Source organism: Protopterus annectens, chromosome 2.part1, assembly GCF_019279795.1.
Source record: "Protopterus annectens isolate FY-2018-M chromosome 2.part1, PAN1.0, whole genome shotgun sequence".
NCBI classification, from domain to species: domain Eukaryota; kingdom Metazoa; phylum Chordata; order Ceratodontiformes; family Protopteridae; genus Protopterus; species Protopterus annectens.
Window position 1 is genome coordinate 1034019345 of NC_056729.1, and position 17882 is coordinate 1034037226.

Sequence of the window (17882 nt, forward strand, 5' to 3'; positions counted from 1 at the left end):
TTCTGTTCATTTTATGTCTCATCTACCTATCTGACTTTTAATAGTTGAAAATATGTATTAGAGATTATGAAAAATTGCAAAAGAGTATTGTATATCATTTCAAGCAAATATAAAATGGTATACAGGTAAACCACTTCTATTGAGAGAAAGTCTTACAGAATTGGGGCAGGCTTACACTGGAGTAAGACACTTACAGTGAGAGCAAGTTCTTTTTAAAATCTGATCCTAGATATTGCTTTTTTATAAAGTATGATGTCTTGCCAGCAGGGCTTACCTTCTGACAATTCTTTATCCCACCCTATGTATTCAGCTGATCACCAGCTGCTGAACGCTCCTCCTCTCCTTGTTCATAGGATCTGCTGGACCTGCCATAAGCTTCTTAGGCTCTACCTTACCCATGTTTTGGGCTGGCAAGGGGACTAAGGATGCTGGTGCAATGCCATCTCTGGGTATGCCCTAACTCACCCAGTCTTGCAAGCTCTGTTTTTGTTGCCTTTGGGAGGTGCATGTGTGCTGATGAACATGAGTAGCCTCCTGACCAAGCTGTGTAGTGCTTGCAGTGCAGAGCTCCCATGGCTCTACATGCTGTGACTGTAATTAGCAAGGCCGCCTCCCTTCCCCCAGGATGGGCAAACCACTGTCAAATGCTACTATCTCATTTTCTTGTGCCTGATAATCCAGTGTCTGTGCTTCTAGTCGAACATGGGTCTGGGGAGAAGTCAGGGCTTTATTCATTTGTGCTTTGGGTTGGGTCACTATTTACTATTCTTAAGCTATTTGTGTGCTCAAAAAATGTAATTATTTACAGCATTATTGACTCTGTCCGGTTCGATTCTCAGCTAGAGCATCTTCTGCGAGATATGCGTGAATGGACGTACCTTCTTTGAAGGTTGTGCGTCAGGCCTGGCAAGCCGGTACATAAAATCAACTGCCAATCATTAGCGGACCGGAGTTCCGCTGTGGTGACCCCTAACCGGGAAAAGCCGAAAGACACAAATAAATTATTTTATATATGCTCATTCATTCCTGGTTCATGCATCATTCTGAACGATTTCACAAAAATATGACAACTTTCATGTATGCAAAAGGTTATGGAATTCTGCATAGCACTTTGTTTCCGCAGTGCAGATTTCAGTCCTGTCACCCACTGTCTTTAGTCTATTGTCATCTCAGTGTGGGCACAGATTATGGAATCATTTGTTTTCTGGGTGGGGGGGGGGGGGTTCTGTTGTTGCATAGTGCAAAGTTTTTTCACATGTATGTCTAGGATAGGCATGAGAACTTTATAGAACTTCATGGAATGCTCACTGTGACAGAGTTTTCAGAGTCTTCAGACTTGTGTACTATATTGTAATTATCAGCAATAATTAATCTGTCTGGTGTATGTTGGTCCTTTTGCTATTATATAACAAATTCTCCAGGATTTTCTTATTTTTATTTTTTAATTTTATTAATTCAGGAACAATAGACAATCCTTACTCTAAAGTACTGTTCTGGGCAGATGATTTAGCATTATTCAGATCCAGCTGCTTTCCTTCTAAAATTAGTAGCTTATACAGTCACAACCTAGATACTGCTGCCAAAATAGGTCATTCCCTGAAACAAAAAATAGCTTCTGCTCATTATCAGAGAACTGAGAGAATTTTACAATTCAGATATCTCAGCCAATGGCTACATCGTATCCTCTACTTACATATTCCACTGATATGATTCAAGGCAGGCTGTCATTTCCCAACTCAAGACACTCTTTGTAATGTACCTCCCTTTATTTCTTTACTTCTTGAAGCCTGAGATACCCCGACCGAGGATGCTTTTATGAATGTACTTGAATATGTACTACCTGTGTTCACAATAACCTTTGTAAGTTACTGCTGCTGACTTCAGAATCTATAGAACAAACATTATTACTTTACCCTAACATTCCCCATCATGAGAACCATTGCACCACCCTTGCAAGAACTGGCCAGCTTGCAGCGATCACTGCTTTCTCCCACTGTTTATTTTTCTACATGCTCAACAAGCTTCTTAATGATAACTTGTTCCATATTTTGGACAACTCATTAACCATTTGTTCTTCACATTTACCTGTGACCTCTTCCCAGCTTTAACTGTCACTAGCTATTCCTGTACACAAACTTTCTTTTATGAATAAAATACGATCAGTTATATGTAGTCATTACAAAGGAATCAGTTTCCTTACAATATTTATATATCACTATTAACAATCTCTGTCTTAAAGACTATAATTAACAAGTTCTAAAGTGAAAACCAGTCACTGTTGGAATGCCTCTGCATGAATATATGGCAGCTGACACTCACACCACTCTTTTCAGTGTTTGTGATCACTGCATAAACTACACTGTAGAGAATGTTTTTCTGTCTTTGTAAGTATTATGTATGGGATATTATTTAAGTCTTTATGGATGATTTCTGAATAACAAGACCCATATGTGCTCAGTTCACTAGATTGGTTAATGAATTAAAGGAACTGATGTAACGAATAAATAAATAAATAAATTAATATGCCTCACTAATTCACATGTAGTAGTACTAGTTACAAAAGATACAAAACAAATGTGTTCCTGACTTTGAAGGGTTATATGCATACATGCCATCATAACTAATTTTATTTAACTATAGTGTGTATTAGATTTTTCATTTTGTAGTTAGTTGTTACAATAATCTAAACTAGCATACTCTAAATTTAATTTCAGGATGACATGTGCCCCACACTGCAGTTATCTATAGGGGGATGGAGAATCTTACATGAGTGCCTGGGCATGTGTAATACCCTCCTCCATGGTGCTACCATCTGCACACAAGTCAGAAGCAATTAGTTATGAAAATGACTCATAATGAAATGTGCTACTCCGTGACAAAAATGTCTTACAGACATGCAGTAAAGAATATTTATTATTACACAACCAATCTGCAGCCTCCTGCCAAAAAAAATATATATCTTACAGGCTTACAGTAAAAAGTATTTATTATTGCAGAATACTGTCTGATAAATACTGTCTGAAATGGTTTAAATTGCTTACTCTCCGGCCTTTGCCACTACATTAAGCTTTCTAAATAATTAAGAAATGTTTTTCTTATATAATCCTTTCCAGCATATTATAGTGCACTGCTGATGGTAGGGAAATGTTTCACAACACAGATATATGCTTACCTATTTCCTTTGTTGAAAGAAATTTGTTTCAGTGCAGTTACACAATATAAGCCACTTTAAGAGTACAAAAGTAACTTGAAAAGCCCTATTTTACATTTTGAAAATAATAATAATAATAATAATAATAATAATAATAATAATAATGATAATAACACTGTACACAGACAGCCCTCTCCTCTTGCCTCCCAACACTCAGACTTGTGAGAGATGCGCCTATATCTCCAAACTGGAAGCCATGCACTCTTCAGCCAAGACCGGAATAGCTGGTCAAGAGGAAAAGGTCAACACCTGCACCACACCACATGGAATACATAGCCCTGCAGAAAACCCACCAATACACCCCGCACATAAAAACACAAACCACACACCCACCTTCGCAGAGGGTCTCAAAAGAAATATACCCAAACAGGAGAGACTTCGAAGGCAGAAACGCACTCGACCACCACAACACAGCACAAACCACAAGACACATAGCTCACCTACACAGTGTGCCTCTCAACCTAAGCCCCTAAGGAAAAACAGCTTGCCCAATACAATAATCACAGGTGACTCAATAGTAAGGCAAACTGATGTCCCACTCACTAGGTTGAATAAGGAGTAGGTAACAGTCAGCTGTCTATCAGGTGCCAGAATCTGACACATAACACATGCACTCAGGTCACTCCACAACAAGTACAAGTATGACTCTGTCATTGTCCATGTAGGTGTGAATGACCTAAGCTGCACCTCCCTGCACTACATGAAAAGAGACATGGTGGAGCTCTCGGATTATGTGGCCCAGGCAGGTATGACCCTAGCCCTGAGCAGCATCCTACCATCGCCCAGAATGATACCACAGTACAAACAAAAAATGATTAACTTCAACAATTTGGTAAGTTTCTGGTGTCATTCTAAGGAGATCCAGTATCTGTCTGCTTGGGATGACATGATTGACAGACCTCGATGCTTTGCCAGAGATGGCCTGTATCTGTCACCCCTGGGTTTCTGGGTGCCAGCTATGGCTCTTGCCACCCCTATAGTGCCTTTTCTAGGCAGTGTTCCAAAGACCAAATTACCACCTTAACAGCTATAAATAAATGCAATCTGAGGGTCATGCTGGTCAATGCTAGAAGTCTAAATCTCAAGATGCACTGGCTCGAAGCACTCCTCAAAATGGAGAACATTGACATTTGTACTGTAATGGTGACCTGGTTTACAGCAGCAGAAAGCACCACCTGTGATACCAGGCTATAACTCATGCCACACCTTTCAGCCCCAGAACATGGACCAAAGCTCCAAAGGTGTTGGTGTCTCCTTATTCATAAAAGATATACACACCTCCAGACTAGTAGCCCAGCATAATGCATCTGAGATACTCCAGGTACAACTAATATTGGGTAAGATGGTGATTCAGGTTGTAGTCTGCTATAGGTCCCCAACCATGTCTCAAGACTCTCACTCCATATTTCTAAGCACCCTGGAAACTATTAAGATCCAACCCAACACTCTCATACTAGGTGACTTCAACTACCCCTCCATCAGCTGGGAAAACTACTTTTGCACCAATGCACTTGCCCAATGCTTCCTGGAATTCATCAGTTCCAGTGCACTGGACAAGCTCATTCTTACCTCCACTAGAGGAAGCAACATCCTTGACCTAGTTATTACCAACATGGGCAACTGTTGCTGTAAACCAGTAGTCAATTCCTCCCTGGTTAGATCTGACCACAACCTAATCATCACAGAAATCCACATCTCACCCACATCCCCTGCAAAGGTATCCACCATGAAAAACATCTCCAAAGCTGACCGTGGACTCTTCAAAACAGAGGTAGCTAACTTCAATGGAAAATAGATGCATGACTGCCAAATCATACACCAATGCACTGTATGACCACGTACATAAATGCATAGAACTAGCTATACCCAACAGAACCAAGATGCTCGCCTCCAAAAAAAGAAAGCCAGTCTGGTGGTCATCTGCCATTAATAAACTCTACAACAGAAGGAAGAAACTGTTGCAGAAAAAGGTGAAGTCCCAAGACAGGAAAAATTCCCTTATTAGCCTCAACAAAAAGTTGAGATCCCTCATCAAAACCACCAAAGCCAACTATGAAGGCAGAATTGTGGAAGACGCAAAAAACAACCACAAAGCCTTCTATAGTTATATCAAGGATCACCATGACAATACCCAGATTTGCTCTGAGTTACTGCACAATGATACCTCTTATACTGAGCCAACATATATTGCCAAAATACTGACCGACAGATTCAGTGCCAACTTTAGCCCTCTTTCCCCCCTAAAAGACCAATCTCAATACCTGAATAATGCCAGACACCCAACACTACTGCAGCACAGGTTAAAGCTGAATTGTCTAAGGCCAAGAATACAGCCTCCATGGGACCCAACAATATCCCTGGCTGTGTTCTACATGAATTACAAAGTGAACTGGTACCACATCTGTGTGCTCTGTTCACTCACAGCCTCCTCTCAGGCTTTTTCCCTACCGAATGGCACACAGCTACAGTCATCCCTCTCCATAAAGGAGGAGCAACTACAGACCCTGGAAATTATCACCCCATTAGCTTGACAAGTCTGATATGTAAGGCTATGGAGCGCATCATCATGGACCTAATTAACAAGGTTATAGGGAATCTCCAAACTCTAGATCCCATGCAGTTTGGTTTTGTGAAAGGTAGATCACGCCTGCTCAACCTGGTTGACTTCTTTGAGTCAGTCACCAGAGCAGTGGATGAAGGTAAGGCAGTTTATACAGCCTACCTTGATCTGGCCAAGGCCTTTGATTCCATTCCTCACTCAGGAATTATTGATAAACTCAGCAAACTAGGCATCAAACCCTACATCATTAGGTGGGTTGCAAATTGGCTCACAGACAGAACCCACAGTGTGAAAGTAGTGGACTCCAAGTCAGGCTGCTGACCAGTCACAAGTGGAGTGCCACAGGGATTAGTCCTGGGTCCTCTCCTGTTTGGCGTCTACTTCTCAGAAGTCTAGGCCAACACGGAGGAAGTCTAGCAGACCAAATTCACAGATGACTGCAAGCTGGGAGCCATTACTAGCTCCCCAAGTGATGCAGACATCCTACAGAAAGGCCTCACTGAGACTAATGACTGGTGTCGAAACCATGGCCTTAAGCTTAATGCCAAAAACTGCGTTGTCATCCCCTTTGGGAAAAACTCAGTTCCCACTAATTACCACATCAATGGTAACATACTGAACACTGAAGGCATTATAAGAGATCCGGGGACACAGGGTGACAGCAACCTCTCCTTCGACTACCACATTGCCACTGTGGTCAGAAAGTCATTCTATGTGGCACATCTCATTACCAAGGGTTTTGCATTCAGGAAGAAAGAGGTCATTATTTCTCTCTACTCTTCCCTCATTAGACCAATCATAGAGTATAATGCCCTATTTGGCATGTACCTCATTAGACGCCTGCAACAGTTGGAGAGGCCACAACAGTACCTCACAAACAGAATCCTAGGCCTTAAACACGTCCTACATGAACAGACTCAAAAATCTCCAGCTATTCTCTGTCTCATATTGTCTACTAAGAGGCAATCTCTGCTTGACTTACAAAGCCATTTCTGACCCAGCTCTGTTAGAAATGCTATATCTAAAGAAATCCCAATCCCGCTGCACTACATGCTCCAGAGACCTCAGTCTCATTACCACAATCAACAGAACATGCTGGGGGGGCAGGTTCATATCCCAGAGACTACCCATGCTCTGGAATAGACTTCCCATACATGTCAAGCAGAGCACCTCACTAGCCCTCTTCAAGAGAAATCTTGATGAGTGGATGGGAAATAGAAAGCTCACCCCAGTGATCACTCCAGTGGCTTTACTTGATAGAGGCACTGGGAACTAACGATGGGCAGCACAATGCCAGGGCACTTCTATGGGCTAGACTTGTAAAGGCACCACCTATGAACCAAAAGAAATTAAAAAGACGTCTACTAAAATATGTAGTTACCCTTGAAGTACAGCTGTAGCCAGACTGGTTGTGAAAGGTGAGCTACTGGAGAGGTTATTACAGCATGAAAAACAAAACATTTACATTACATTACATTAGCGTGAGCATGAAAGAAGCAGGAATTAAGCTTGTCCAGTCTACCCTTTCAGCTGGTTGGGCATTCTGTTATTACGATTACAACAGGAGATACATTTTAGGATGACTCTTGCTCTTCAGTGATATATTTGAGAACAAGTCTTAATTTCAGAAAGCCAGTGTTAAATTCTTCTTTAATAAGTAATACAAATTGGAGGAATGAAACTGTCTCCATGGATATGCATCCTTTAAAAGGATAACAAAATTATAAACACACAAAACTTTATCAGTCAGGACATTCTTTTTTTTTCCTCTGATATTTCATTCAAAGTGGTCTGCCATACTTCTTAAAATAACACAGAATACAGCAATGAAGCTTTTAATTTACTTTGTACCAATTTGTATAATTTATAAGGAACTCCAAGGCAAGGCAGGACAGTGGAACCAGTAAAACGTTCTAATACAAATACCAGCACAGCAATGACAAAATGTTGGCAGAAACGGTAACAGAATATCACCAATATCGCAATGGTTAAGCACTTTCACCTGAAACACCCCCAGGCTTCTTCAGGGCAATTCAAATGCCTACATCACTGAATGTCCATGATAGAATCACAGCAGTTAATACCAATTGACTAAAAAAATTAGCAATTTAAAGGCCCATGTGCAAATAAATCTAAAATTAAGTGTATGCATCCATGTAGTACTTCCTTCACATAGAGTGTGTGGTTCAAACACATATTAAACACAACCACATTAAAAAGACTGGGCACAGTCTTGTTACAAAATAAAGATAGACAGGAAGGTGATTTAGTCAACAGGGATCATACAGAGGACTTGGAGGGGAACATCAACAGTGATAACAACACTAGTCACTCTTTGGACTTTCCCCCTTTAAGAAGAAGTGAGAGGATACCCCCAAAAAGGGGCATTCCATTTACAATCATTCTTATTATCCCCAAGGGAGAGGGGGTAGATTCAAGGGGAAGGGATGGAAGTACAATCCAAATTAAACACAGTATTTCCCACAGGTATTGATCATCATTTTTTTAGTTACTCAGAATGACATACAAGATAGAGATAATACTCAATCCACAACACAAGAGGGGCCACCAAGAGAAATTAGTGGTATTACTGTGATGTGTGGGGGTAGAAAGTGTACGCTGGGTAATTTCAGCATTTTTAATTTTACTGATATGGAGATCAAAAATGAGCATTTCCAGCTGTTCACTAAAGGGTTTCAGTTTGTCCCCTACCCATCCAGAGGCCTTGGTTAAAACATTGGTTGATGTAAAGTTGTTTACTAGGCAATTAAACTTAAAATTATTCTTTAAGGGACAGGATTACAACAGATTTGAACTATGTAGGAAGAGTTTGTTTAACCCTCCACTTAACCCCTCACTAAGAATTTTTGAAGAAATAGTTGAGCAAGATATTAGAAGTTCAGAATTGAAGAAAGATTCAGTTAGTAATTTCAGTGACTCTGCGAGAGATCTTCTCAATGACCTTAGAACCAACAAATGCAGAGTTATGAAACCTGATAAGCGGAGGTAGGGTGGTTTTGATGTATTCTATGGATTATGAAATTAGTATGTACAACATTTTGAATGATGAGAACTAATATACTGTTATTTCAAAGAACAAGATCAGTATTGCTTATTCTAAAATTAAGTACTTTCTTTTTGATCATTTGTTACAAGCGACTATTAACGAGAAATTATAAAATTATTTACATGTGGAAAATCCTAAGATCCCGACAATTTTTGGTATACCCAAAACCCATAAAGGTGTGGAGAATCTTAAATTTAGACCTATTGTGGCAGGGGCGGGTTCTATCATAAAACCTCTTGCCATTTTTATAGATCATCAACTCAAAGAATTTATTAATTCAATTGTACACATTACAATGGACTCATAGGATTTTCTTAAGAGTATCACCAGGGACAAATTTAACAGTGAAGTTCTTCAGGTCACCATAGATGTGGTTGAACTATTTCCCAGTATTCCACATGACACGGGTTTAGATTGGTTTTGTGAGGTGTTAGTAGAGGCTGGGCATTTGAAAGGTAATGTTGTAAATTTAATTTTGGAATTCATGGACACTATCCTGAAGAACAACTTTGTTTATTTCAATGGGGAATTTTACAAGCAAGAAAAGGGGGTTGCCATGTGAGCTGCCTGTGCCCCTCTTTATGCAAACTGTGTCTTGTATTATTGGGAGAGGAAGTTCATATTTGAGACCGATTGGAATAAGTATATTTCTTTCTGCACTCATTACCTTGACGACATTTGTCTTTTTTGGGAAGGTTCAGAATAAACTTTACAGGAGTTCCTTTGTTATATCAACAATTCTTCTGATGTTACACTGTACAAAGATTATGCCCACCAGTGTTTCCAATCTAAATTATTCAGAAAGAACACATTTTCCAACTCATGTTTACATTACGATAGTGGACATCCCCACTATCAAAAGAAAGGGATCATTAACGGGCAACTGATTAGGGCATCAAGAATGACCAGTGAGAGCAGAGTTTTTTTAGAAGAGGAAGAGCTTCTTACATATTTATTTTTGGAGAGTGGGTATCCCAAACCATTCATAGATACATTAGCTAAAGAGGTTATTAGGGAATGGGACAGTCAATATTACCCCGTGTTAGGAACAGGATGGATTATAGGAGGTCAAGTAAACAAGGCAGATGATATTTACGATGGGGCATTTATACACACCTTTTCCACTACCTCTGCACAAGTTGAGGATATTGTGAGGAGAATATAGGGTATTTTGAGGGTAAATGAGACAAAGAACTATCTCTCAGAGAGACCCGCCTTCCTAAGAAGAAGGGACATAAAACTAAAAGAGCTATTTAAAATGAATGAGACCAAGAACATGTTAAGTAGCAGTGGAAAATGTGGGGCATGTGACCAGTGCAGTTACATGACAGACAAAAATGAGGTTTTTATACCATCCAGGAAATACCGTGTGAGAGCTACAGGATTCTACAACTGTAGCACTAAATTTTGTGATTTGTGAGACTTGTTGTAGTTTTTATATTGGGAAAACAGAGAGGAATTTGAGAAGGAGAGTGTACAAACACATGTACGAGGTAACCAAGGCTAAAGAATCTAAGGCACTATACAAGCATTCTAGGGTATGAAAGGATAAGATACCTAACTTCTTTGTATTAGAACAGGTGGCCATTGATGCCCGGGGAGGTTGCTGGGAAGCCAGGCTAGAGTATAGGGAGCTTTACTGGCAACTTAAGTTAGATTCAGGAAGGACCCTGGGTTTAAACGATCAAATTAACATTAACAGTGTATTAAAATTTAGAGCAGCAAAATTATGAGCTTGTTACAACAACATGAACTACACCACAAAAGCCCATATGTGTTTTTTAAGTAGGTGCAGGACTGAACATTTTTAACATTTGTATTATTTAATACATTTTGAAGACACAATAATGTTTTTCATTCTCTATTTTGTAACAAGACTGTGTCCAGTCTTTTTAATGTGGTTGTGTTTAATATGTGTTGTGTTTAATATGTGTTAGAATCTCACACTCTGTGTGAAGGAATTACTGCATGGATGCATACACTTACTTTTAGATATGGTTGCACAGGGGCCTTTAAATTGCTAATGTTTCAGTCAATTGGTGTTAACTGCTGTGATTTTATTATGGACGTTAGTATTTATAGCAGTGATTTAGGCATTTGAATTGTTTTGAAGAAGCCTGGGGGTGTTCCAGGTGAAAGCGCTTAACTGTTGTGATATTGGTGATATTGTGTTACTGTTTCTGCCAGCATTTTGTCATTGTTATGCTGGTATTTGTATTAAAACGTCTTACTAGTTCTGCTGTCTTGCCTTGCCTTGGAGTTCCTTATTTCCTGTTCGTGGCAACCTTTTTGGATTACTAATTTGTATAATTTCCCATATTTTTGTATTAGAGCATGCATTACATGAATAATGTGAAATGTCTGTTATAAAACAAGAGATGTTATATGGGACTATATATGCACTGCAATGTGTTTCTACTTTACATTGCAGTTGTTTTTCTAGCGTGAGTATTTAATGGCTTATATAGGATGATAATACACTTATTTTTACTTATTTATTTTATTTTTATTTTATTTTATTATTATTTTATTTATTTTACATTTGTTGACCGGGATAGTCTGACTGGATACATGTCCATTTTCAATGGAGGCCCGGGGAGAAAAGCTCCAAACTTCTAAACAGATAAAGACAAGCAAGTTAAAGTATATGCACAAACATATTGTATTAACATACAAGTTACAATCTCACATTTCAAGCCTATGAAGAAATACAGTTTATATTCAGAAATATATACAAATATGTTGCAGTTTCTCTTATCAAACCTATAGGTGCAGCTTATATACAGAGTATCTGCAAAGATGTTACAGTTTTTCATTTCAAACATTTTAGTGTAAGAAGTTAGTCGCTGTGAATAAAAAATTGCAGGGGTATGGAAGTAGATGAGGCTTTAGTCAGGGTTAGAACAAGGACATAACCAGTGAGCTTTGAAATACTGGGTTAGATTTTTTTTTAACTGATTAAGGGACAGGCTATCTAGGTTAACATTTGTTAACCATGATAGTCTGTCTGGGTGTAAGCCCATTTTCAGCAGACTCCAGGGAGAAAAGCTCCAGATGTACAAGTTACATAAGCATTACTATAACAGAAAAGTAGATTATTGTAATAATAGACATAGAAATATACATTGGCATCAGTGGCATCTCATTAAAAAATTAGAGGATAGTATTATGAGCATAGTTACAGAGTACACAGTTTTATATTATTACATATTAAGCATTTGAGGGAAGTTTAGTTCTATTAATCAGGTTAATATAGATAGAGAAAGAAAAGAGGGTGGTTTGGAGAGACAGAGATTTCTGGCAAAAAATTAGTAGGGGTTAATAGGAGGTTACTGTTCTAGGCAGGATAAGGGTAAGAAAAAAGACATACAGGAAATGTATTAGCCTGGACTGATGCAGGAGTAGGTCCAGTTGCTATATAGGTGTTTTTTTTAGCTGTTTCTTGAATTGAGTTGGGTTTGTAATATTTAAAATGTATTGGGGAATTGTGTTGCAGGTTTTAGAAATACTTCTGTGATGTCAGGATTATACTAGGTAAATAATAGGTAAAACATAATCTTCTGGCCAACTCCCAGCATGGATTTAGACCACAGCACAGTACCACCTCAGCCCTCCTCTCCTTTTCTAATGTCATAAATTACAACCAAACAACAACAAACTATCTTCTGCCCTGTTTCTCAATCTTTCCAAGGCCTTTGACATGGTTAACCATCTTACTACTACTACATCTTGCTACTCTTATTTACCCTAAAGAAAATATCCCTGAACAACCATACCATACAATGGTTTCAATCTTATCTTGGTGGAAGACAGCAGGCTGTCCTTTGGCAGGACAAACTCTCCACTTTTCTCCCCAATACCCTTGGTGTCCCTCAAGGCTCCATATTAGGTCCCCTTCTTTTCTCCCTCTTTATCAATGACCTCCAGACTGTAATCCCATAATAATAATGCCATTACAAATTGTAGTTCCACTTTTTTCATCCTTTGTGACCCATGGGGCCTCATTTCTGCACCAAGCTGTACTTCTCCGGTCTTATTCGCTCTGTATCTTCAGCAGAATATATAGTCTGACATAATGTTTTCTCAGTTATGTTGCCTCACTGTGCCATGCTTTTACAACAGTATCTAAGCAACACTGTTCAATTAAGCCCACTTGACTGAAGATCTTCTTACACAATGGCAAGCAGGATATATTTTCTAGTAGCTGTTCCTTGTTCTGTTCTCATGTTTCATGATTCATTCTTATCAAAGTTGAATTATTTTGCTTAACCTTAGAAAATGATCTTAAATCATGTCACCTGACTGGTCAACTCACAGCAAACAGGGATACTTCTCTGCTAGGATTCTTATGAGAGTGAGTGTTTTTGTAGATGGTAACAAAGCTTAAGGTATTAAGAGATGATGGAACGTACCTGTCAAAAATCCCTAATTTTACAGAATGGCCTAATTTTGCTTCAGAGTTTTGATCTTTTCCTGTAAAAGTTTTAGATTTCTGGCATTTTCTTTTTTGAATATTGCTGTCACTAAATAGTGGCATATATTTGAGTTTTTGACTTCATAGCCTGGAGAAAAAGCATGCTTGCACAAACTCTGTTATTCTGGCAGCTCTCTAAGTCTATAAGAAGGTATCCATTTAAAATGCTATGACATGGATTTCCAAGGCCCAAAATATGAAGACCGAATGACTGAAAGTTTACAAAGTCTGACATTGTCTTTTTTATTATTCCTTTTCTCCAACATATGGCAGTCTTGGAGTTGGTATATATAAGCTCAGAGGGTAATGAATGCATTCTCCTGTACAAAAAAAAAAGTTTAAAGGAAAAAATATTCTTAATATTCTCTCCTCTCCTATTTTTTTTTTTTTTTTGTCCTTTTTCAGTCTTTTTAGACTTGGCAATCTGAGTCTCAGTATTTCAATTGGGAGGCATACAAGATCAATAATTAAAATATTTCCCCCAGTTTTGGACCTTTCTCCTGCATTAGGTTTTGGCTTGCCACTGATTCTTCAGCTAAGCGGCTGAGAGATATGACACATGAGGGTGTGTATATCATAGGATCGAAAGTTCAAAAGACTAAAAACCAAAATATCTAAAACTGAAAATATCAAGCATGGGAATTTGCCTCTTCTCCATTGTTGTGTGATCTCAGAATTGGTATATATAATTAGTAGAAGGAGTGCATAGGGGTAAATGCTTTTGATATTTTGAGTTTTAGATATTTTGGTTTTCAGTCTTTTAAACTTTAGGTCCGACAGGAGGCACTGTATACAAACAAAAACTAACGGCATTATGGAGATATTGCATATAGCATTCTTCCATACCTGGAAGGTATTAGGAGACATAAGTCAATAATCAGGAGATTTATGTATGATAATACCATTTGGTTGCAGCAGAGAAACATGCATAGCATATCATCAATAAGGGAGTATCTGCTGAGTCCAGCTGAGGAACTCTGTGCTATTGATTCATGATAAGTATAAACATATTTTTATGAAATTAATAAAATAAAACAAAAATTATATTCTTCAAGGAAACTAACTGAAATAAATCCATAATTATGCTTATCTCAGCTAATATACTTGAAGAAATATCAAATAGACAGTATATAGCATTACAATTTTAGAACTTAAATGTAATGTTTTGTTTATCAGCACAGATTGGAATTATGTTTCCTTTAAAATATAATTTAATATTGGTACTCAGTTTGAAGACATTTTGGACAGATGTAACAAATTGAAATTTAGCCTTCATGCTAGATGTTCCATAATAAAGACTCACAGAGTCCTGCTTATTCAGCATTATAAACAATTTTCTAAGCATATAACAAATATCAGATTGGTTAGTTATAGCAAGTTAATAAATAAATCTGTTTGGGAAGATTAAAAAGAGGCTTAATAAATGTATGTTTCTTAATAAATTGAGGCATTAGAGTTGCTACTTAAAATATGCATTTTGAGATTATTGTGTGTTAAAATAACTTATAGAAGCAACTAAAACTTGGACTCACATTTATGGCAACACTCTCCATGCACAACATTTATAACAAGGAATACATTCCTTTTATTCATATAGATGCAATGTCATTTCAGAGTATCACTTTCAAATCTATTAAAAACTATTACGAAACTTGATTCAATCAGGACAAAATGTTACAGTTAACATTTAGAACTAGATCTATACAACTAAAACCTTTGCAGCTATTAGGCAAAACTTAATTTTGCAAGTGCTACATATTACGATAATTCAAATTACATTTCAGCTAAAGACTTTTATCTAATAGAAAAACACATTCTTGAAAATGTAAACCTTCCTCTTTGTTATATTTCTATAAAAAGGATTAGAACTTAATGTAGACATATATAACAGTCTTACATTATTATCCTAAACAAAACACCATCCAGTTAATCTTTTTTCATCACTAAATGTTTTCCTTTCCTTTTATTCTATCCTCAGGAGTGCACATAAAAACTACTTCATGCCTGATTTTCTTTATTTGTAAACCATGCTAACTTCTGGTGATATCCTGATATCTTTACTTCTAGTGTTTCTTGTCTCTTACATTACTTAATATTATGCTTGAAGTTTAAAGGTTGCCTTTCTTTATTTGAACGTCTGGGACTAGGGGCTTAAACTCCTTCATAGTCTGGATACTGGATTTCTATAAATGTGAATCTTCTTTTAAGTGTGGGCTAGGAAATAGAGCAAGTCATATGAAAGTGGAAGAGTGGCACTTGGGATTTTAAAGGAACCGTTTTCTTTATTTTAGGGACTCTGGTATATTGCATACCAGTCTCTGTCCCTGATGGCTTAAATGGAAAGGATGGACTGTGGACCATCAGTATATTTACAAATGCGTGCGGCATGGTACATTTAGTATAGCATTTGCTTTTAATGGTTTCCTTCAGACATTAGATTATTTTAGTACAGTCAGATCTGTGTTATTTGACACTATCTGAGTTACAAAAGGGAGGACACAGATTAGTCTGTGTCACATGTGCATAGTTGCTGTACTCACACACCACCAGACACCAGCTCATTGACAACCAACATTAAAAATGAGAATAGTGATGCATTGTGAGCAAGTAGAAAATGACTGCATTAAAGTTAACAATAACTGTTTTATTAAATTGTTACATAGATGATAATTTACACATTCAAAGAATTATTAGAAGCAGCATAAACATACATTAAAATGATGACTTGCCTAAGTATAGTGCAAATGAGTTGGGACTTACCATCATATTTGTAATCAGATTTTTTAAGAGGATCAGCATTGAAACAAGAACAGAACAGTGACACCAGGGGTAGCTCCTTAATCTTCTCTTTGTATGCTGGAAAGAAAAAATGTAATACATCAGAATAATTTGCATCTGGAATTTGTGACGTAATGTGTACAAAAGCATATACAGTTCAGTAACAAATCTTATGGTTTATAAATTTGATAACATGTAGAGATCAGGAAGAAGGATCAGACCATAGCGTGTTTGTCTTTTATGATAACTATTCTCAGTTTGTCACTGAATAAAGAGTTTCTGTAACAATTAGGGAGGCATGAGGAGGGAAATCTCATAGAATCTCATACAGATGTACTCCATATTTTCTGGATCTTTCACAGATAAATAGATACTGACAAATACACACACACATGCATACACACACACACACACACACACACACACACACACACACACACACACACACACACACACACACACACACACACACATGCACACACACACTTCTTGCTATATGTTTGGTAGTGGCCTTGAACTGGTATGTTTTGTCATCTAGCATCACTTGCAAACTCTAATTGATTTTCGTATTTCTTTTTGTTATGCATAATTAAATTTAAAAAAGTCTGCATTTGATGACATTTGGTGTAGATTTTCCCTGTTAGTTTTACAGTACCTTGATCGTGATTATTTTCTCTGAGTACCAACCATTCTTTTAAGATTCATCTCTCCTGCTTCATTATGGCTTGGGTATTAAGTTGTGCTTATTATGCATTGCATTGCTCAACGGCCATATATACTGGATAATTTATAAGCTCATGAACCTGTGATCCTGCCATCACTCCTAGGTAAGAGTAAAAAGTCTGTCTGACTTGAACAGATCAGAACACTAAAGCCTGTCCGTTAGAATGTATTTGTATTATTATAGTTTTGCATGTGGCTGAATTAAATATGTTCATAACATATTATACAACAAAAATACTCTTTGTCAAAATCTGTCATAATCACACATCCAGTCAGCAAATTTTCCTATTTTCTGCTGTTCTAAACATGTTGCATATTTCTGTGCTGGTTTTGTGCATGGAAAGGAACATTCTGGTCTTGTTTACCTATAGCACTTTTGAATAGGTGTTGCTCAACAACAGCAGGGCTGTGCTGAGCCTTGCCCTAAATCTGCAATTCCTCAGTTGCAGGCAGAGTCTACAGTTCAGATTTACAGGATGAGGTGCAGTAGACCCTGTGTTCAACTCACTGTTTATATGTTATGGTTGACATTTTACATTAGTAGTTATTCAGGCATCAAAAGGGAAAATCAACCTAGTAACTGCACATGCAGTAGTCCTTCTGACACACTCGGGATGGCAATTTTATAAGTGATCAAATTAACTGCTAATGAAACTATTCTTAACACTTACATCTAACCCTAAACTAAACTTTACATACACCACTATCTACCCACTTACCTTAACCCAAACCCTAACCCTAATGTCCATCACTATCGCACACACACCTCACCCACACCCTAACCCTAACTCACCTACCCCTCCCTAACCCTCAAGTCCACACATTTGCACACTTACCAGACCTGCGCCCTAACCCTAACTCACCTAACCCACCCTAACCCTCATGTCCACACAATCGCACACTTACCTGAACCCGACCCGTAACTTTCCACCACAGTGCTGAAAATAGCAAAGCGACAGGAACAGACAACCGAATTCTTTCCCTAGGAAAGAATTTGGTTTTCTGTAACTTCGCTATTTTCAGCTTTCGCTGAATAGGGGTCATATTAGAACATTCCAAGTTCTGAAAC

At 37.9% G+C, this 17882-nt stretch overlaps 1 protein-coding gene across 3 annotated transcripts in view; it reads right to left on the reverse strand.

Moving 5' to 3' along the window:
* Positions 1 to 17882, reverse strand: part of STMN4 (stathmin 4) — a 190512-nt gene that overhangs the window by 91258 nt on the left and 81372 nt on the right. For all 3 annotated transcript variants that reach the window (XM_044062618.1, XM_044062615.1, XM_044062616.1), the window contains one exon: positions 16073 to 16168. In XM_044062618.1, the coding sequence (XP_043918553.1) occupies positions 16073 to 16168 (96 nt within the window). The remainder of the gene's footprint in view (positions 1 to 16072; positions 16169 to 17882) is intronic.